At 40.6% G+C, this 13,904-nt stretch overlaps 1 protein-coding gene across 1 annotated transcript in view; it reads right to left on the bottom strand.

Moving 5' to 3' along the window:
- LOC105559002 (phosphoinositide 3-kinase adapter protein 1) overlaps positions 1 to 11,613 on the bottom strand; it is a 28,324-nt gene extending 16,711 nt beyond the window's left edge. The window contains exons 1-5 of the mRNA XM_012006988.1: positions 10,601 to 11,613; positions 7,385 to 7,438; positions 5,462 to 5,894; positions 5,027 to 5,224; positions 4,665 to 4,927 (exon numbers count right to left, since the gene is read on the bottom strand). Coding sequence (XP_011862378.1) covers positions 4,665 to 4,927; positions 5,027 to 5,224; positions 5,462 to 5,894; positions 7,385 to 7,394 — 904 coding nt within the window. The 5' untranslated portion in view covers positions 7,395 to 7,438; positions 10,601 to 11,613. The remainder of the gene's footprint in view (positions 1 to 4,664; positions 4,928 to 5,026; positions 5,225 to 5,461; positions 5,895 to 7,384; positions 7,439 to 10,600) is intronic.
- Positions 11,614 to 13,904: the final 2,291 nt, after the last annotated feature.

The following is a 13,904-nucleotide window of genomic DNA, read 5'->3' as shown; positions in this document are numbered from 1 at the left end:
AAATCAACACTGTATTTTCGTGAGAGAAATTTTCGGTGTTGAATTTCCGACCTAAAGCATGTTACACTAATTGGTTTTGAACCCCTTTCGAACACTGTGGGCATTATTGTGATGACCTAGTTTAAAAAAAAATTGTAAAAATATTTTTATATTAATTGAGATTACAATATTACTATTCTTTTTTCATAAAAATTTTTATGTTATTAAAATATTTGTGCTAAAACTTGTTAGGGATGAAATTATTATGTGTATATCGCGTAACGTTTAAGAAAGTTTGTAGATTCAAATTTTTTATTAAAATGAGTAGTTTCGCCGATCTCTTTTTTTCCATCATCATATATCGAGACCGAAAGACGTAAACGACTAGCAGTTGTGATCTTTCAGGCAGTTTAGAGAAGCCTCGTTTCACTCTGGTTTCTGGACAAAATCTCAGAGCGTAAATATTTATAGCACGGATAAATATCGAAGCAGAGGGATATCCCTTCCTTTCTTCCGGATGTTTTTGCCGTTCCTCGAACGACGATGTGGCTTGACCGTCTCCATGATAATCTGCAGCAAATCCGAACGAAGCAGAAGCGCGCGCGCGGATACAAATGGAGCACGGTTCAATATGCACATGACTCGGCCATTAATTGCATTAATTATGATGGTTGTCGCAGTTCAAACACAACTTAATCAACGTAAATTCTGAATTTATATCTCGAGAAAAGGAATAACGATGATTAATTCCGTAAAGGTACTTTATTAATAAATAAATTTATTGTCTTATTAAAATAAATTTCTTATCTCTACGCGTGTATATTAAAGCTCGAGATAAACACAAGATAAAAATACTTGAAATCCTGTTCAAGATTACTAAATATTGTCTATGAAAATTATATGCGCTATATTGTTAATCGTTTATCTTTCAATGAAGAACAATTTCAATTTAGATTCATTTAGTTATTATAATTTTGCGTTTGACTAGCTGCCTTTGCGTTAACTTTCCCCGACGCCTCTCGATTTATTATTACGCCGGGGAGTTCGATACGAGACGCCTCACGGAAACTAACTGTCAGCGCCGGAAGCGTTAGATCTGTGCTGGGGTAACACCAGGAAGTACGACCGGTAAATAATATGAGGATAGAATCAAATATGCAGACAGAATGCTTAATCCCGCGGCTATTGACCTCCGTCTTTCAGTAGATTTATGTGAGCTCGGTTTATCGCTCGGCGCACCCAGTTTGTTGATATCGCGCTGCGAGTTGATCTTTTTGACATGTGCATTTCCGTAGATTCACGCAACACAAATCGACATAAAATACATTGCGTAATTAGCTCTTTTTTTTTTTTACAATAATATAGGACGGTCCGAGCTATTGATGCCACACTGAGAAAAATTTCCATCGGATAAACCAATTAAATAGTGTTTTCGATGGTTAATTTTTCCGATTAACTTTTTCGATTAAATTATGTATAAATCCGATGATGAAATTTGATCGAAACCCCGATCATATTTTTTATCGGATGTATAATTTAATCAGAAAACGTAATCGGAAAAATTAACCATCGGAAACACTGTTTAATTGGTTTGTCCGATGGAAAGTTTTCTCAGTATGGCTATTTACTGTTTTCAGTGATAAGCCACTGATTGACTTTTAGAGTGTACGTAAAACGATAAGAAAAAGAAGAAAATCTTCCCGTGCGAGGCTCTGTTTAAAAGAAATCAATTTTGACGATCGGATAATCGATGAAATTTTTTGAATGACATTGAATAACATTAGTTAACGTCCGTTTAAAAGCGATTGCAAAGCAAGATGTGATTTTCTCTCTGGAACGGTCTTTCCTCCAGACCGGAGGGAAGACTTTATGGCATGGGGGAACGCGTATTCTTTCGATGAGGTCGTAGGATGTGCGCCAATACAACTGCCTGCAACCTCGTGTCAACATATGGACGGATATTTCCGTTTCATGTTGGCAGCGACACGCTGTGCGACGCTTGCAATGGAAGACACGTGAAAACACATTCCAGAAACGAATCTAAGTTTCACAAATACATTCAGTTGTCTATTCTTCGCACCTTACGCGACACGTCGTAAACGACGGATTCATTGGAAGAACAAATTAACGCTCTGTCGTTTACAGAAGTGTTGCTCTCTGGGACGGGCGTTGGTGCAAAATGTTTTTGCAAATTGCACAAGGTTCGACGACGCAACTTTCGACAGTAGTGGTAAAAACAATTTCACGGGAGTGTTTTCATTGTCTCGATTTTAATTGTCCCTCTTGCGATAAAGAAATTACTCGCTCTTTATATTGAATCGTTTTACATTGTCTCTGTATCGTTTTAGAGTACTGTGAAAATTATATGATATTTGATTCGCAAAACGTAAAGAGATTTTCGACCGGATGTGCCGGCGTGGCCTAGTTGTGAAGTCAATTAATGGAGATAACGGAGATGATCGTTTACCATCTTTACCATTGTTTGCCACAGATCTTTGTCTTATTTATTTTATACAAATTTTATTGCCGTTATCGCACGTGGTATTGTTAATTTTGACCTCTGCGTGAATATCTACAATTCATTTCCGGTTTTAATTAAAGCACGACCGGATGCTGGCTGAGGTCATATTTTCGCTGTTAAATGCACATGTGTTACAACCTCGCCAGCTTGACTTTCTTAATTAAGAGACTGTTCAGTAGCTCATGCTTTTATTTATACGCTGAGAAAAATATCCTGGCCTATTTAATCGAATAACCAATTACATATTAACAAACGGTTTTATTCAATTAAATTGTATATCCGATGAAAAATATAATTGGTTTTTCGATTAAATTTTATCGGTAACTGCAATTTCATTGAATAAATTTCATCGAATATGTCCATAATTTAATCGGAAAACTTAATAAAAAAACCGATGGTTAATTTTCCATCGGAAACACTACTTAGGTCTGGTTTTTAAATTTCTGGTTAAATGTTAACCAGAGATTAGCCGATTATTTTGCTATTGAACTCTGAAAAGGTTAACTTTATTGGAATTGAACAATGACATTCTTCGTTTGATTGCTGTTTAGAGACTTGGTTTATGAATTTATTCTCGTTTACACAATTGTTTAGTCATTGTAAATTTGTATACAGTATTGTAAAAATTAAGGCTTCTATTTTTTTATTAAGAAAAAATGAGTTTCACTCCGAAAAATCCTTCGCTGTTCACGTAAATTTCGGAGTTTTATGATCGCGTATGTGGCGACGATCGACCACTGGAAAACGATAAAGTCGTTGGCCGAATACTAAAGGTGTACTTCCGGGGCGGACTTCATCCGACTTACGTGCGCGTTCATCTGCGAGTTGGTCCCGGATTTTATCTGTTACGTGATCGCGAGATCGCCGGATATCCTTTACAGGCTATTTATGTTAGCTTCAATTTGAATTTTAGAAGCAAGTGGGTTTAATAAAGTAATTTACAGTAACATCGCGTGTATCGGTTGTTAGATGAAATATATGTATATGATTAAAATTTTAATTTTTATTACGACCGATAAGACATTCTTTCTCACAATCAGACTCTTTAAACGCAATTTGAAAGTTTGTACAAGTAGATTTATGGGTTGCAAATTATTTTTATGACAGAAAATGTCTTCTTTTATAAAGCACATTTTTATCGATTACTTTCGTCTAACATACTAAACACATTACTGGCTACTTGCTGGAATATTTTTTAATACAAACGTTTTCCTCAATGGAGGTGAGAGATTTAATGCTTAATCTTGATTAACCGTAAATTACAGAAATTAATTAGTAAAATTAACAATTTAAATGCAATGAAGCTAGTTTTACGTTTTTTATATAGGGGCACGTAGTTTTTTTTTTTTTCGTATAAAAGCTCCAATCCAATAAATACAATACTGTCTACAATTGTCACTTCTCAGCGCCGTGATTAAAGTTAGAGCGATCCGAAAGTGTCATATGAATAGAAATTGGAGAACAATCGATGCAATGGGGCGATCGGAATTGTGTGCTCCGACTTTTATAACGCAGCAGGCGTGATTTGCGCTTCATGCGGGCGTGCGACAAACGGGACGTGGGAATGCGAGAACTCTTCAATCGAGTGCGCTATCCTCATAGAAATGACAATCAGTGTTCGTAATGGAGAAAGAATTTGTGCGACTTGCGTAACTCGGCGACTCTCTCAACGATTCTGTGACATCTCGAAGTTTGAATACGAAAAGACGTCTTCGATCGGAGGAGAGCGCCGGGAGGAGAAACTTACCTGATTACTGGATAGGAGATTACTAATTAAAAAACCAGAATTACGAATATTAGGACTAGAGATAGAATCGAGTATCTCACGGTTAGACTTGAACTTTCACGATAACTTTCGATTCTCTTAAATTTCGAGAAGCGAAAACACTTGTACGTAGACTCGAGCTTACAAAAGACGTCTATGCATTTTTTACAAGTGCTTGCAGAAACGAAAACAATACTTCCAAGTGAAGTCTGGATTAGAATTGGATTTGATTCGTATATTTCATTAGTAATACTTGGTAGTATACTTGATTCCATACCTAATTGTAATCTTAACACAAACTATAAACAATTGTCTCGCGTATCTCGTTGAGTAATAAGATCTAACCATCATAATTTTACGAGCGCTTGATAAAGGATCGAGATTTACGTCGGTACTTACCTTTATTGGATGAACTCTTGTGTCTTCTTCGTTTGGTCCTGTTGCAAGACGGCTGTCTGCTGTCGTTGCGACGCGAGCCATCGATATCGTCGTGTACCGGGGCTGCCACCGTGTCTGTTTCCAACAGATTCCTGGATCCTCCCGTTTGTCGTCCGGGAGCCACGATATTGCCTGACGCGCCTGTTTCTTTTCCGAGGAAAGTGCCGATCGAGTGCCTCCTTCGGCTAGCGGTTGTGGGGAGAGTGGAGGAAACGTTGTAATATCTGAAAAAGATTTCCCATTGTTTCCCTTGGCTTTTCTCCTTAAGCTTAATATAGAGGGAACGATTTCTTTGAACAAAACGATAATTTTCTCGTTTTCACCTGGCATCGTCCACGCCGAAGAAGACTTCTGCGGTATCGTCATCGTCGTTGCTGTTGTCATTGTTGCCATTATGATCCTTGGAATTACCCGCTAAACCGCAATAGACCATATCATTGGATAGAAGTTCGCTGGCGGATTTCAGGACTCTCCTGGTCCGACCAGGATGACGTCGATCTTTCTCGGAGTGCGAATGCGACCTAAGTTGGACAAGACACCCCATGATAAATACTTGCGATAACTGAATTGACACCCAAGTAGCTGAACGCATTAATCAAGCTCATTTATTTGGCTCGAGTGTTTCACAATATGCGTGCACGGAGAGAATTTTCTCTTGGAGTTTATCCTGAAAGTCATGTGATTGTGGGACAACGTGGCATTTCAGGATAAATTGGAGAAGAAAATTCTTTCCACGTGGAAAAGAAAACAACTTTTACCTGTGGGGTAGATATGGAGACGGCGGCGCAACGTCGGACGGTCTCGGGTCGCCTTTGAGGAACTTCTGAGTCCTCTCGTGTTCCGCGTTCGCGCTCACAGACCGGAAGAGATTGCGGAAGCTCCTCCTCTTGCCGCATCCGGGCTGATTGGCGCCGTCGCGCGACAGCATCGGGACGCGCTCCTCCGTCGGTGTCGACGGCGTCGACGTGCCTGACGCGTTGCCGCGACCCTCGTGGTGAACGCTGGACGTGGACCCCGAGATCAGGACGCCACCCTGGGACGAGGCCGCCGCGCCCATCTTGCAGGCTTTCCGACGAAATAAAGCGGAGAAGCCCCGGGGCGACGTCGGGGACGCCGTCGTCGGACACGTCGTCGTCGCTGTCGCTCTCGACGATGATGCCCCGTCCGACAGCGAGAAGTACGACGGATTATCTGTAAACATACGTATCGAAACGGGTCCGGGTCCTTGATTCACTCACTGGATACTCTCTTCGTCGGCGCTCCGCGAGAAATTGTTAGATTATCGTCGTTAAATCTTCGTGTAGTTATTACAGTGAGCACTGCTTTGAGGTGAATCGGCGTTGCAAAGGACACGAGATTGCGCGAATTCCCATGGCATGTTCATCATTGGCTCGTGTTGTAATTAACATGCGGATGTTCGTTCGGTATCACGTACAGTTAACATTGTTATACATCCTTCACGATATCGCTCTTATTGCATTTAAATCATCAATAGGAAGAGACGTAGCGGTAACTAATCTAAATAATTAATTAATCAGTCGAATGTGTAGCACTCTTTAATGTCTCATCAAATCGTCAAGATAGATCTTCGATCCGCGCGTCAGGATCTAGACGTTAAATGCTAATTAGCGTATTTTTGGTTTCGAACACGATCTGTGCACTCGCGACGTTGACATCGCCCGCCGTAATTTATGTGCCCGTTTAATCGGACAATGAGATAAAAATGTCATTCGAGGTGACATTTGCTGTCATCACGACCCGAGTTTGTCGCGACTGGGCTAATAGCGAGTCCACCTGTGACTGTGGGAGCTGTGTTGTGTTCATGGGACACCATGGACGTGCCTTGCTACGACCATTGGGTTCGGCCACAGTGGGGGATACACCGGACCGGACGTTGCATTGTTCCCCCACCCGGTAGGAATACGCGGTAGCTGCGCCGGAAATGCACCACCTCGATTCGCGAGCCGTTTTACCGAGCCCGACAAGGATGAGCATTACCCAGCCAGATAAATTAACCCGGCTTGCTATTAGGCTAATGTCCATTTCCATCAATGCAGATTAACTTTGATCTCGGTGTAACTTACTTTCGTAGTTTCGTAGTGTAACTTACTTTTTCTAGTTTCAGGAAATTGGAAAGAGAGAGAGAAAAACTTAGTTAAACTGGAATTAAAGTTAAGCTGCGCCGGTAGAAATGGGCATAAGAAATTTTACTCGTTATTCGCACGTTATTCATTATTCGAGTCGTTTATCATCTTCTGATCATTCAAGAATTTGATGATCTAGCGAATTCTTTATTTTCCGTACGCACAAGCTAAGTAAATCTCGAAATCTTTGAGGAAAACACCTACGCGTACGTAAATTTATTTTTCCTTTCAACAGTTACAAAATTTTATCGTTACCAGAGTGAGAAGCGCGGGAAAGTATTCAAGTTATGTCGCTGATGTTTCGCGAATTTAAATTCGATACCGCATAAAAGTGCACGGGGGATTACATTCGCAATTTCGACCAACAAATGTCGTGAGCGGGCTACCGCTTGTCCGTGAATGAAAATGAGAGATGCGAGAGACGCGCAATTATGCGCGAACGACGCGACGTGTTCCGCGTGCCGAACGCGTCTCGGAAATCTGTATGCGATCTTTGCGATCTCCGCTGCGATTGCACCGGGGAAGAATAAAACTCACCGACTGCCATGGTGACTTTCTCCGTAAGAGAACTCAGTTGAGTGCCAAGGATACCTGAAATACAAAATACATACCATGTAGTTCGTGTAAGTGACGATTGTGTCAATCAAACAAATAGAAGTGTGTCAATTTTTCGATCTTTTACGTATTCGCGTGGACGTGTGTACATTTTCAACTATGTATAGTATTTGTCTTTGTGTTATTATTGCACAAACACTTCTGTGCCTGACAAGCAGAAAAATGAAAAAAAAAATTGTATATTGGATGCTTGCAAAATTATTTAACAAATAATTCAAAACTCTACGAAGATATCTGTTTTGCATTACTTTAATTACAAGTAACTATAGTCGTTACTTAATTTAACGAAAGAGAAGTAATCCATAATGTGGTACGATCTCTTTGCAGACTTCTAAAAATATTGAATTTTTAGAATCTGCTTTTTAAGTATAAATTCTATTCGTATATTTTCCACGCATTTGATCCCATTTGCCAGTGAACACTCGAGCTCAAATTTCGATGTCAAAGAGTTCGCTACCGCGATCTCTCTCTCTCTCTCTCTCTCTCTCTCTCTCTCTCTCTCTCTCTCTCTCTCTCTCTCTCTCTCTCTCTCTCTCTCTCCTAATTCAGAAAATCACATGCGGGAAAGTGCAAGTGACCGTCGGACACTTTCATTCATTGCTGAAAATACACGCGAATATTATATTTAGCACGGTGAAAGACACGCGCATTGCACGCACGGGGAACACGACCCGTTTACATTTGCGCGCAGAACGGGGTGGCGAACGAAGAAATGGGGGTCGAGTGCAAATGCGATTCATTCACGTGTTATATGCACGCGACATTATCGCGTTGTCCTCCGCGTATCTCGCATCCGCCGCTATTATCCGTACAATAGAAGCCATCGAGTCGCTTTACGAGAAAACCTTTATGGAAAGATTTCCCATGCACAAGCATAATAATTGAAGATATTCAGATTGTATAGTCTATCAAGCGGCACAATCTATTTCTTTCACTCGAGATAGTTTTTTCATCTCGACTCTACGAGAGTAATACAGTTTCGGTATCTGTGAGTACATACGGAACTTACTTCCATGTAAAATTAGTAGCCTGTTTTTCTCTGCGTTCTGTTAGATTTATATAATAATTATATTTGTCAATCCACGTGACTGGGATTGATGATATTAGCCGGGGCTCTGTGCATAACATCGCATTTTCTCGAATTTAGTTCAGCAAATACGCGATGCAGCGACAATTTTCTGCCCTCATAGTTGCCGCAACAGTTACTATTTTCGTACGATCAGGAGAGGCAGAACGTGTGCCTGGTAGAGGTAGAGATAAATAGAAAGGGCGTGAGAAAGAGAGAGAGAAAGAGAAAGAGAGAGACAAAGAGGAGGGGAAGGAGTAGCAAGAGATTGAAAGAGAGGGAAATAAGGTGATTGTACCCATGAAAAGTCGAATGTTTCCATAGACTCCTTTTCTCGAATTGTACACCTAAAGAAATGAGAAATGCGATATTATAAAGTATACATTATTATGTGCGTCAAAATGTAATATTTTTAAGATGTGAAAATGATAATTTTTTTATTAGATACCTTTCAAAAACTAAAAAATTTTTAATATTTCTTTTTAATAAAATTAGATTAATTTGTAATGTGGAATGAAATAACGTGACGAGCAATTATTAATTACTTATCGCCAAGATATAAATTTTTTAATTGTATCTTAATTTAATATCGAGACGAGAAAACATACAAATCATTGATTGCGTTGAAAATTTATTTATTAAATTTCAAAGCAATTATAAGAAGGCTTACAAAAATTATAATCTCGTAGGTTGCCTTTAGAAGATACAATAAATTGCATCTTACAGCCCGTTTAGTCTAGAAGAAATAATCAAAGCGGAAATAATGTATTACATTAATGACTGCTACGTGTGTGGGTGATGACGCGTCTCGTAAATAAAAAATCTATTGAGCGCGACAATGTCTTTCGTTTCGATTGTTCTTCATCGATTATCTCGTACAAATGCCGGGTAATCTCGCCTTTCTCAAGCTACGGTGCTGCGCCGCGCGCGATTGATTTACGTAAAATTGTCGAAAACGCCGAAGATTCATCACGTTTTACAGAAGAGTTCAAACAGCACCGCTCCCAAAGTTAAACGCGGTTTCCCGAACAAATCACGCACGTTCGTCGCTATTAATAGAGGCGCCTGTGTTCCTGCTACCGTCGCGAAGCACGCCGCGCTGCGTCGCGCCGTGCATCTGCACCTGCAGCGACGCATGGTCCGATAAAAAGAAGCCTGTATCCGGCGATGTGCACGCGCCCCTGTAAACGCGCACATGTGCGGCACACGCTATATCCAGAATGTACCGCGTTGTTCGAGACCATAAAGACGCGGCTCAGCGCGAGCACAATCGAGGGGCTCTTGCTTGGAAAAACGGCTCGGCTCCTCTGGTTATTTTTTATACTTCTGATTCATCCAGTCCGTATCGTCGTGTTGTTTTCTCGAATTTACGTCTCTTTAGGGAAATGACATGTCGCTTGTTATCTCGAAATTACTTTTCGTTGTTTCTGTTTAAACAAGATAACAAGGAGCGAGTACACGTAGGGAAGGAATTGTGTGCACAGATAATCGGAAGGGGACGATTTTTGTAGATTTAAGAAATGTGTGTTTTGAGACATTGGTATACTTTTACAAATTTTGGAAGAAACTTCTTGTTTAGAATAATTCTTCTTAAATCTTTCTTTCTTCATCTTATTTTAGTAAAACAACTGTCGATAGTTTTCACTTTATGGACTACACACTCATAATACAAACTAATCTCTCTCTCGAGAGAGAGAGAGAAAGAGAGAGAGGAGAGAAACCTTGTTAATTACAACACATCGTTAAATTAATGTTAAATAAGAAATAATGAAAAAGATAAAAGAGGCACGTTTTAATATGCACTATATTTATACATATCGATTTATACTGTACACAGATTGCTTATATCTATATCGTGAATCAAATATCCGTTTATATATGAGCCGTACCGTACAAGCGTCCTAAAAATATTCACTGCTGAGATGTAAAGGAGAAGCGGCCCGGTACAAAAGTGGAATTTTCGCGAGACAGATTTATCCCACCGACGTAAGTCAATTTTTGCATAGCACGCCAGAGAGTACGGATATGCAAATATAAGTACAATCGATTTACCGCGCGGCCTGCGAACTCACCTTCGGTGCTTCACCGTTAACGCAGCCTTTCATTATTCAATCTCTGCCCGTTCTGCAATTGGCCCGGGATGATCCTCGAGAGATGATATTTGAAAGAGACCGTATTTATGACGAACTGCGAGCCACGTCATTTTAAGATTACCGAACAAACGACGTGAGAAGTTGACAGTTTCCACTTGTTTCCTCCCGCCTGTCTTCCGTTTCTCCCGAATCGCATACAATCCATAATACCTTCTTCGCACAGCTGATCTGTGTTTTGTAGTCTCTAATTGCTTCAAGCATCTTTGTACTTATTCAGCTTTTTAATATTCTCCTGTATATTCAAAAGTATATCCCTTTGCGAAGATCGCAGAGGCCAGTCTTTCGGAATAAGACTAAACACACAAATTTACGCGCCGAGATGATCGGTCGTTGCGTCAGGATAGCTTCGAGTGTTTCTTGCTGCATAAGAGCGTTACCAATTAACGTAAGAGCACTGCAGACGCTGTCTGCTACGGTCATTTGACGCATCCGTACGTTTGTTGACACTTAATTAACATAGTCAATTGCGAGTCACGGGATCACCGACGACAGTCGATCATCACCGCCGCTCCACTCGATCGCGAAGTAATTGCAAAAATGGGAACAACAATATAGCAGCTTCTTCTGATTCTTCTTCTGATTCTTCTTCTTCACGTTTCAAGCGCCGTTATCACCTCTGCCGTGCCGATATCGCGATAAGAAACTCATTGGAAAGGGAGCACGTGAGCTTTTTCGGGACTTCCCAGTTACCACTTAGGGATCCGAAGGTTTCGACTCCGTCAGGGTCATGCTCGGTCAGGGATCGTGCACGGGTACGGCGCAACACTTCATGAAGCACTGACAAGCCAGACCAGGAGGGAGCCCCGTCGTCGGCGCTACCATGTGATTGCTCGCTCGCTCGCTCGCTCGCGCTCTCTTCAGGTTCTCCTTCTCTTCTTCACTGCCACCACCCACGCATCTGGCAGCGGTGCGAAGGAACGCCCATGTATGCTTCGTACGAAACGTTATTTCGGGCTAGACAAGGACGGTGATGCTGAGACGCCGAAGGACGGTTGGTCGGCGATAAAGAGAAACGTACTCACGTGCGTTCTCCTCAACCCTCAGCACGAGGGTTTCCCTCACATTTGAAAGAAAACTCCACTACGTTCGTGCAATCTGTTTTGCTATGTGATCCGTACAGACCGACAGAGGTGTGGGAGCAAAACTTGGAGTCCCGACGTGTAGAAAATTGATAAAACTTTCAAAAATTAACAAATTAATAAAATTCGCATGGCTCACATGTGATAAACGCAAATTTGAAGGAATAAAGGACTAACAGCCGTGACAAGGTGTTAGTGTCTAAATATATCATATTTGAAATTTATTGCGAAAAATATTACCTCAGCCAGGGTTTGGACCTTTCTCTCACTAGGCGGGCGTCTCAACCAATTCGACCACCGCGCCGAGGCGAATGGAAATGTTCATCGCAATAAACAGTCTAATGTTGATTCCCGAATGCCACCTACTCTGGGAAAGAAAAGACAGTTGGCAACCGATTTTGGGGCCCACAAATTTTGACCGTTTCTTTTTGTAGTTAAGCAACTCAACATTTCGGTTAGTGCCTCTTAAGTGAAAAATTATCTTTGCGTAACTGAATATCGACAGATCTAATTGAGAGAATTGATTAGTGTTACTTAAAAATCTTGGATATATTATAGATAGAATAGCTGATTGCGATTTTTAGTTACGCGGGGTAAAATTCGTAAAAGAGTAGAGTGTGTTACGAACAATCCAAATAATTCGATTACTAATTGTGAGCCCCAAAATGGGTTGCTAACTGTCTGTTTTTTTCCCAGAGTATCGTGATATTAGACCTTTTGTTTCTTCTTTCGATAAGAATTTCGTAATACTTCTGAAAGATACCACCAAATAGTCAACAGTTAGGGGGGAAATATTTCTGTGATGACTAAAACGTATGTACACGCGTGTATCTCGGTGCTCACCTCAATTTTGTCTTCAGGTAAGAATAGCGCCACGCGCGCACGCTTGCGTGTCTGTCACGCATATGCGTGCGGAAGCCGAGCGGAGCATGTATTTCCTGCCCTCGGGAAGCGTATACGCGTCTCCTTGAGCGGCGAAAGGGTTCGACCCTTTCGACACGGTTCTCGTAAACCCTTTGAGCGATCATCGTGCCGTTATTCACCGACAGTCAGTGATTGCTCGATTTAACTGCGACGGAACGAACGCGTGCTGCAACATTCTGATCTGATCACATTAACGATATTCATAAAGCTGGAAATTAATTCCGCAATTACCGCGATCTTCTACCATAGCAAGAATCAAACTTGAATGTACCGTCGGTCTGTGTAAGACCATTTTCGTCGAAAAAAAGTTCGAACATGTTAGAACAGATCTCTGTTTCTTCTTAATCAACTTGTATTTCTTCGTTAGCGAGACTTCGTCACTTTATTCCGTTGCGGAGAAAATTCAGGTCGAAGAACCATTTTACTCGAAATTTGATCGTTTTATTTGTAGAAATTTTAGGTCTGTAACCGACTTCATAATAGACCCGGACACGTGTCGGCCAAATGGTCATACTTCTTTTCACGATAAACTATTGAACGGTGCTGCTACCCCGACATCTATATTTTTCATTTCTCTTTTGCGCGTGACAAGTTCGTGGTGCGCCCTGTGTTCAGGGCATGACCTATTTTTGCGAATTCACGCAGAAATAAATTACAAAAATATTTTATCTCTTAACGTTGATTTTAAACAAGTGAAATTTTGTAAGAAAAACATTATAGAATCTTTGATCACAATGTATGGATCGTGTGCTAATTAATCTCTCGATCGAGATACAAACTTTAAATAACACGCAAATGTGATGAGTTATAGAAATAAATATTAAATAATATTTGAGAGAGTAAAACTATTTCTACTGCTGCAATCAATGTAGCAAATATCTTAATATTGCAATAAAAAAGAATGCGTAAATGAAAAATATAGTACATACATAAATATTGAACGTTACATTATTATTATTTATTTTATTTATAATAATCCTTGCTTTTTACAATCGAGGGGGAAACCTGACCAAAATCTTGTACACCAATGCCCTGCACTAATGCCCAGTGGGCATTACTTTATCTTATTAATTTTCATAATGTCCCATCAAGGCCCACTGCCCAAATTAATGCCCAAAAAACGCCTAGAAATGCCTAGTAATGTCTAGATGCCCATTAATGTCCAGTAATGCCGTAAATCTGTAGACCACAATGCCCTCAGCGGTTTCCCCCTCGTTTAC

Source organism: Vollenhovia emeryi, unplaced genomic scaffold (genome assembly GCF_000949405.1).
Source record: "Vollenhovia emeryi isolate VEMERY1.0 unplaced genomic scaffold, V.emery_V1.0 DF939295.1, whole genome shotgun sequence".
NCBI lineage: Eukaryota > Metazoa > Arthropoda > Insecta > Hymenoptera > Formicidae > Vollenhovia > Vollenhovia emeryi.
Note: the sequence above shows the minus strand (reverse complement) of the source record. Positions and strands in the feature narration are given on the sequence as shown.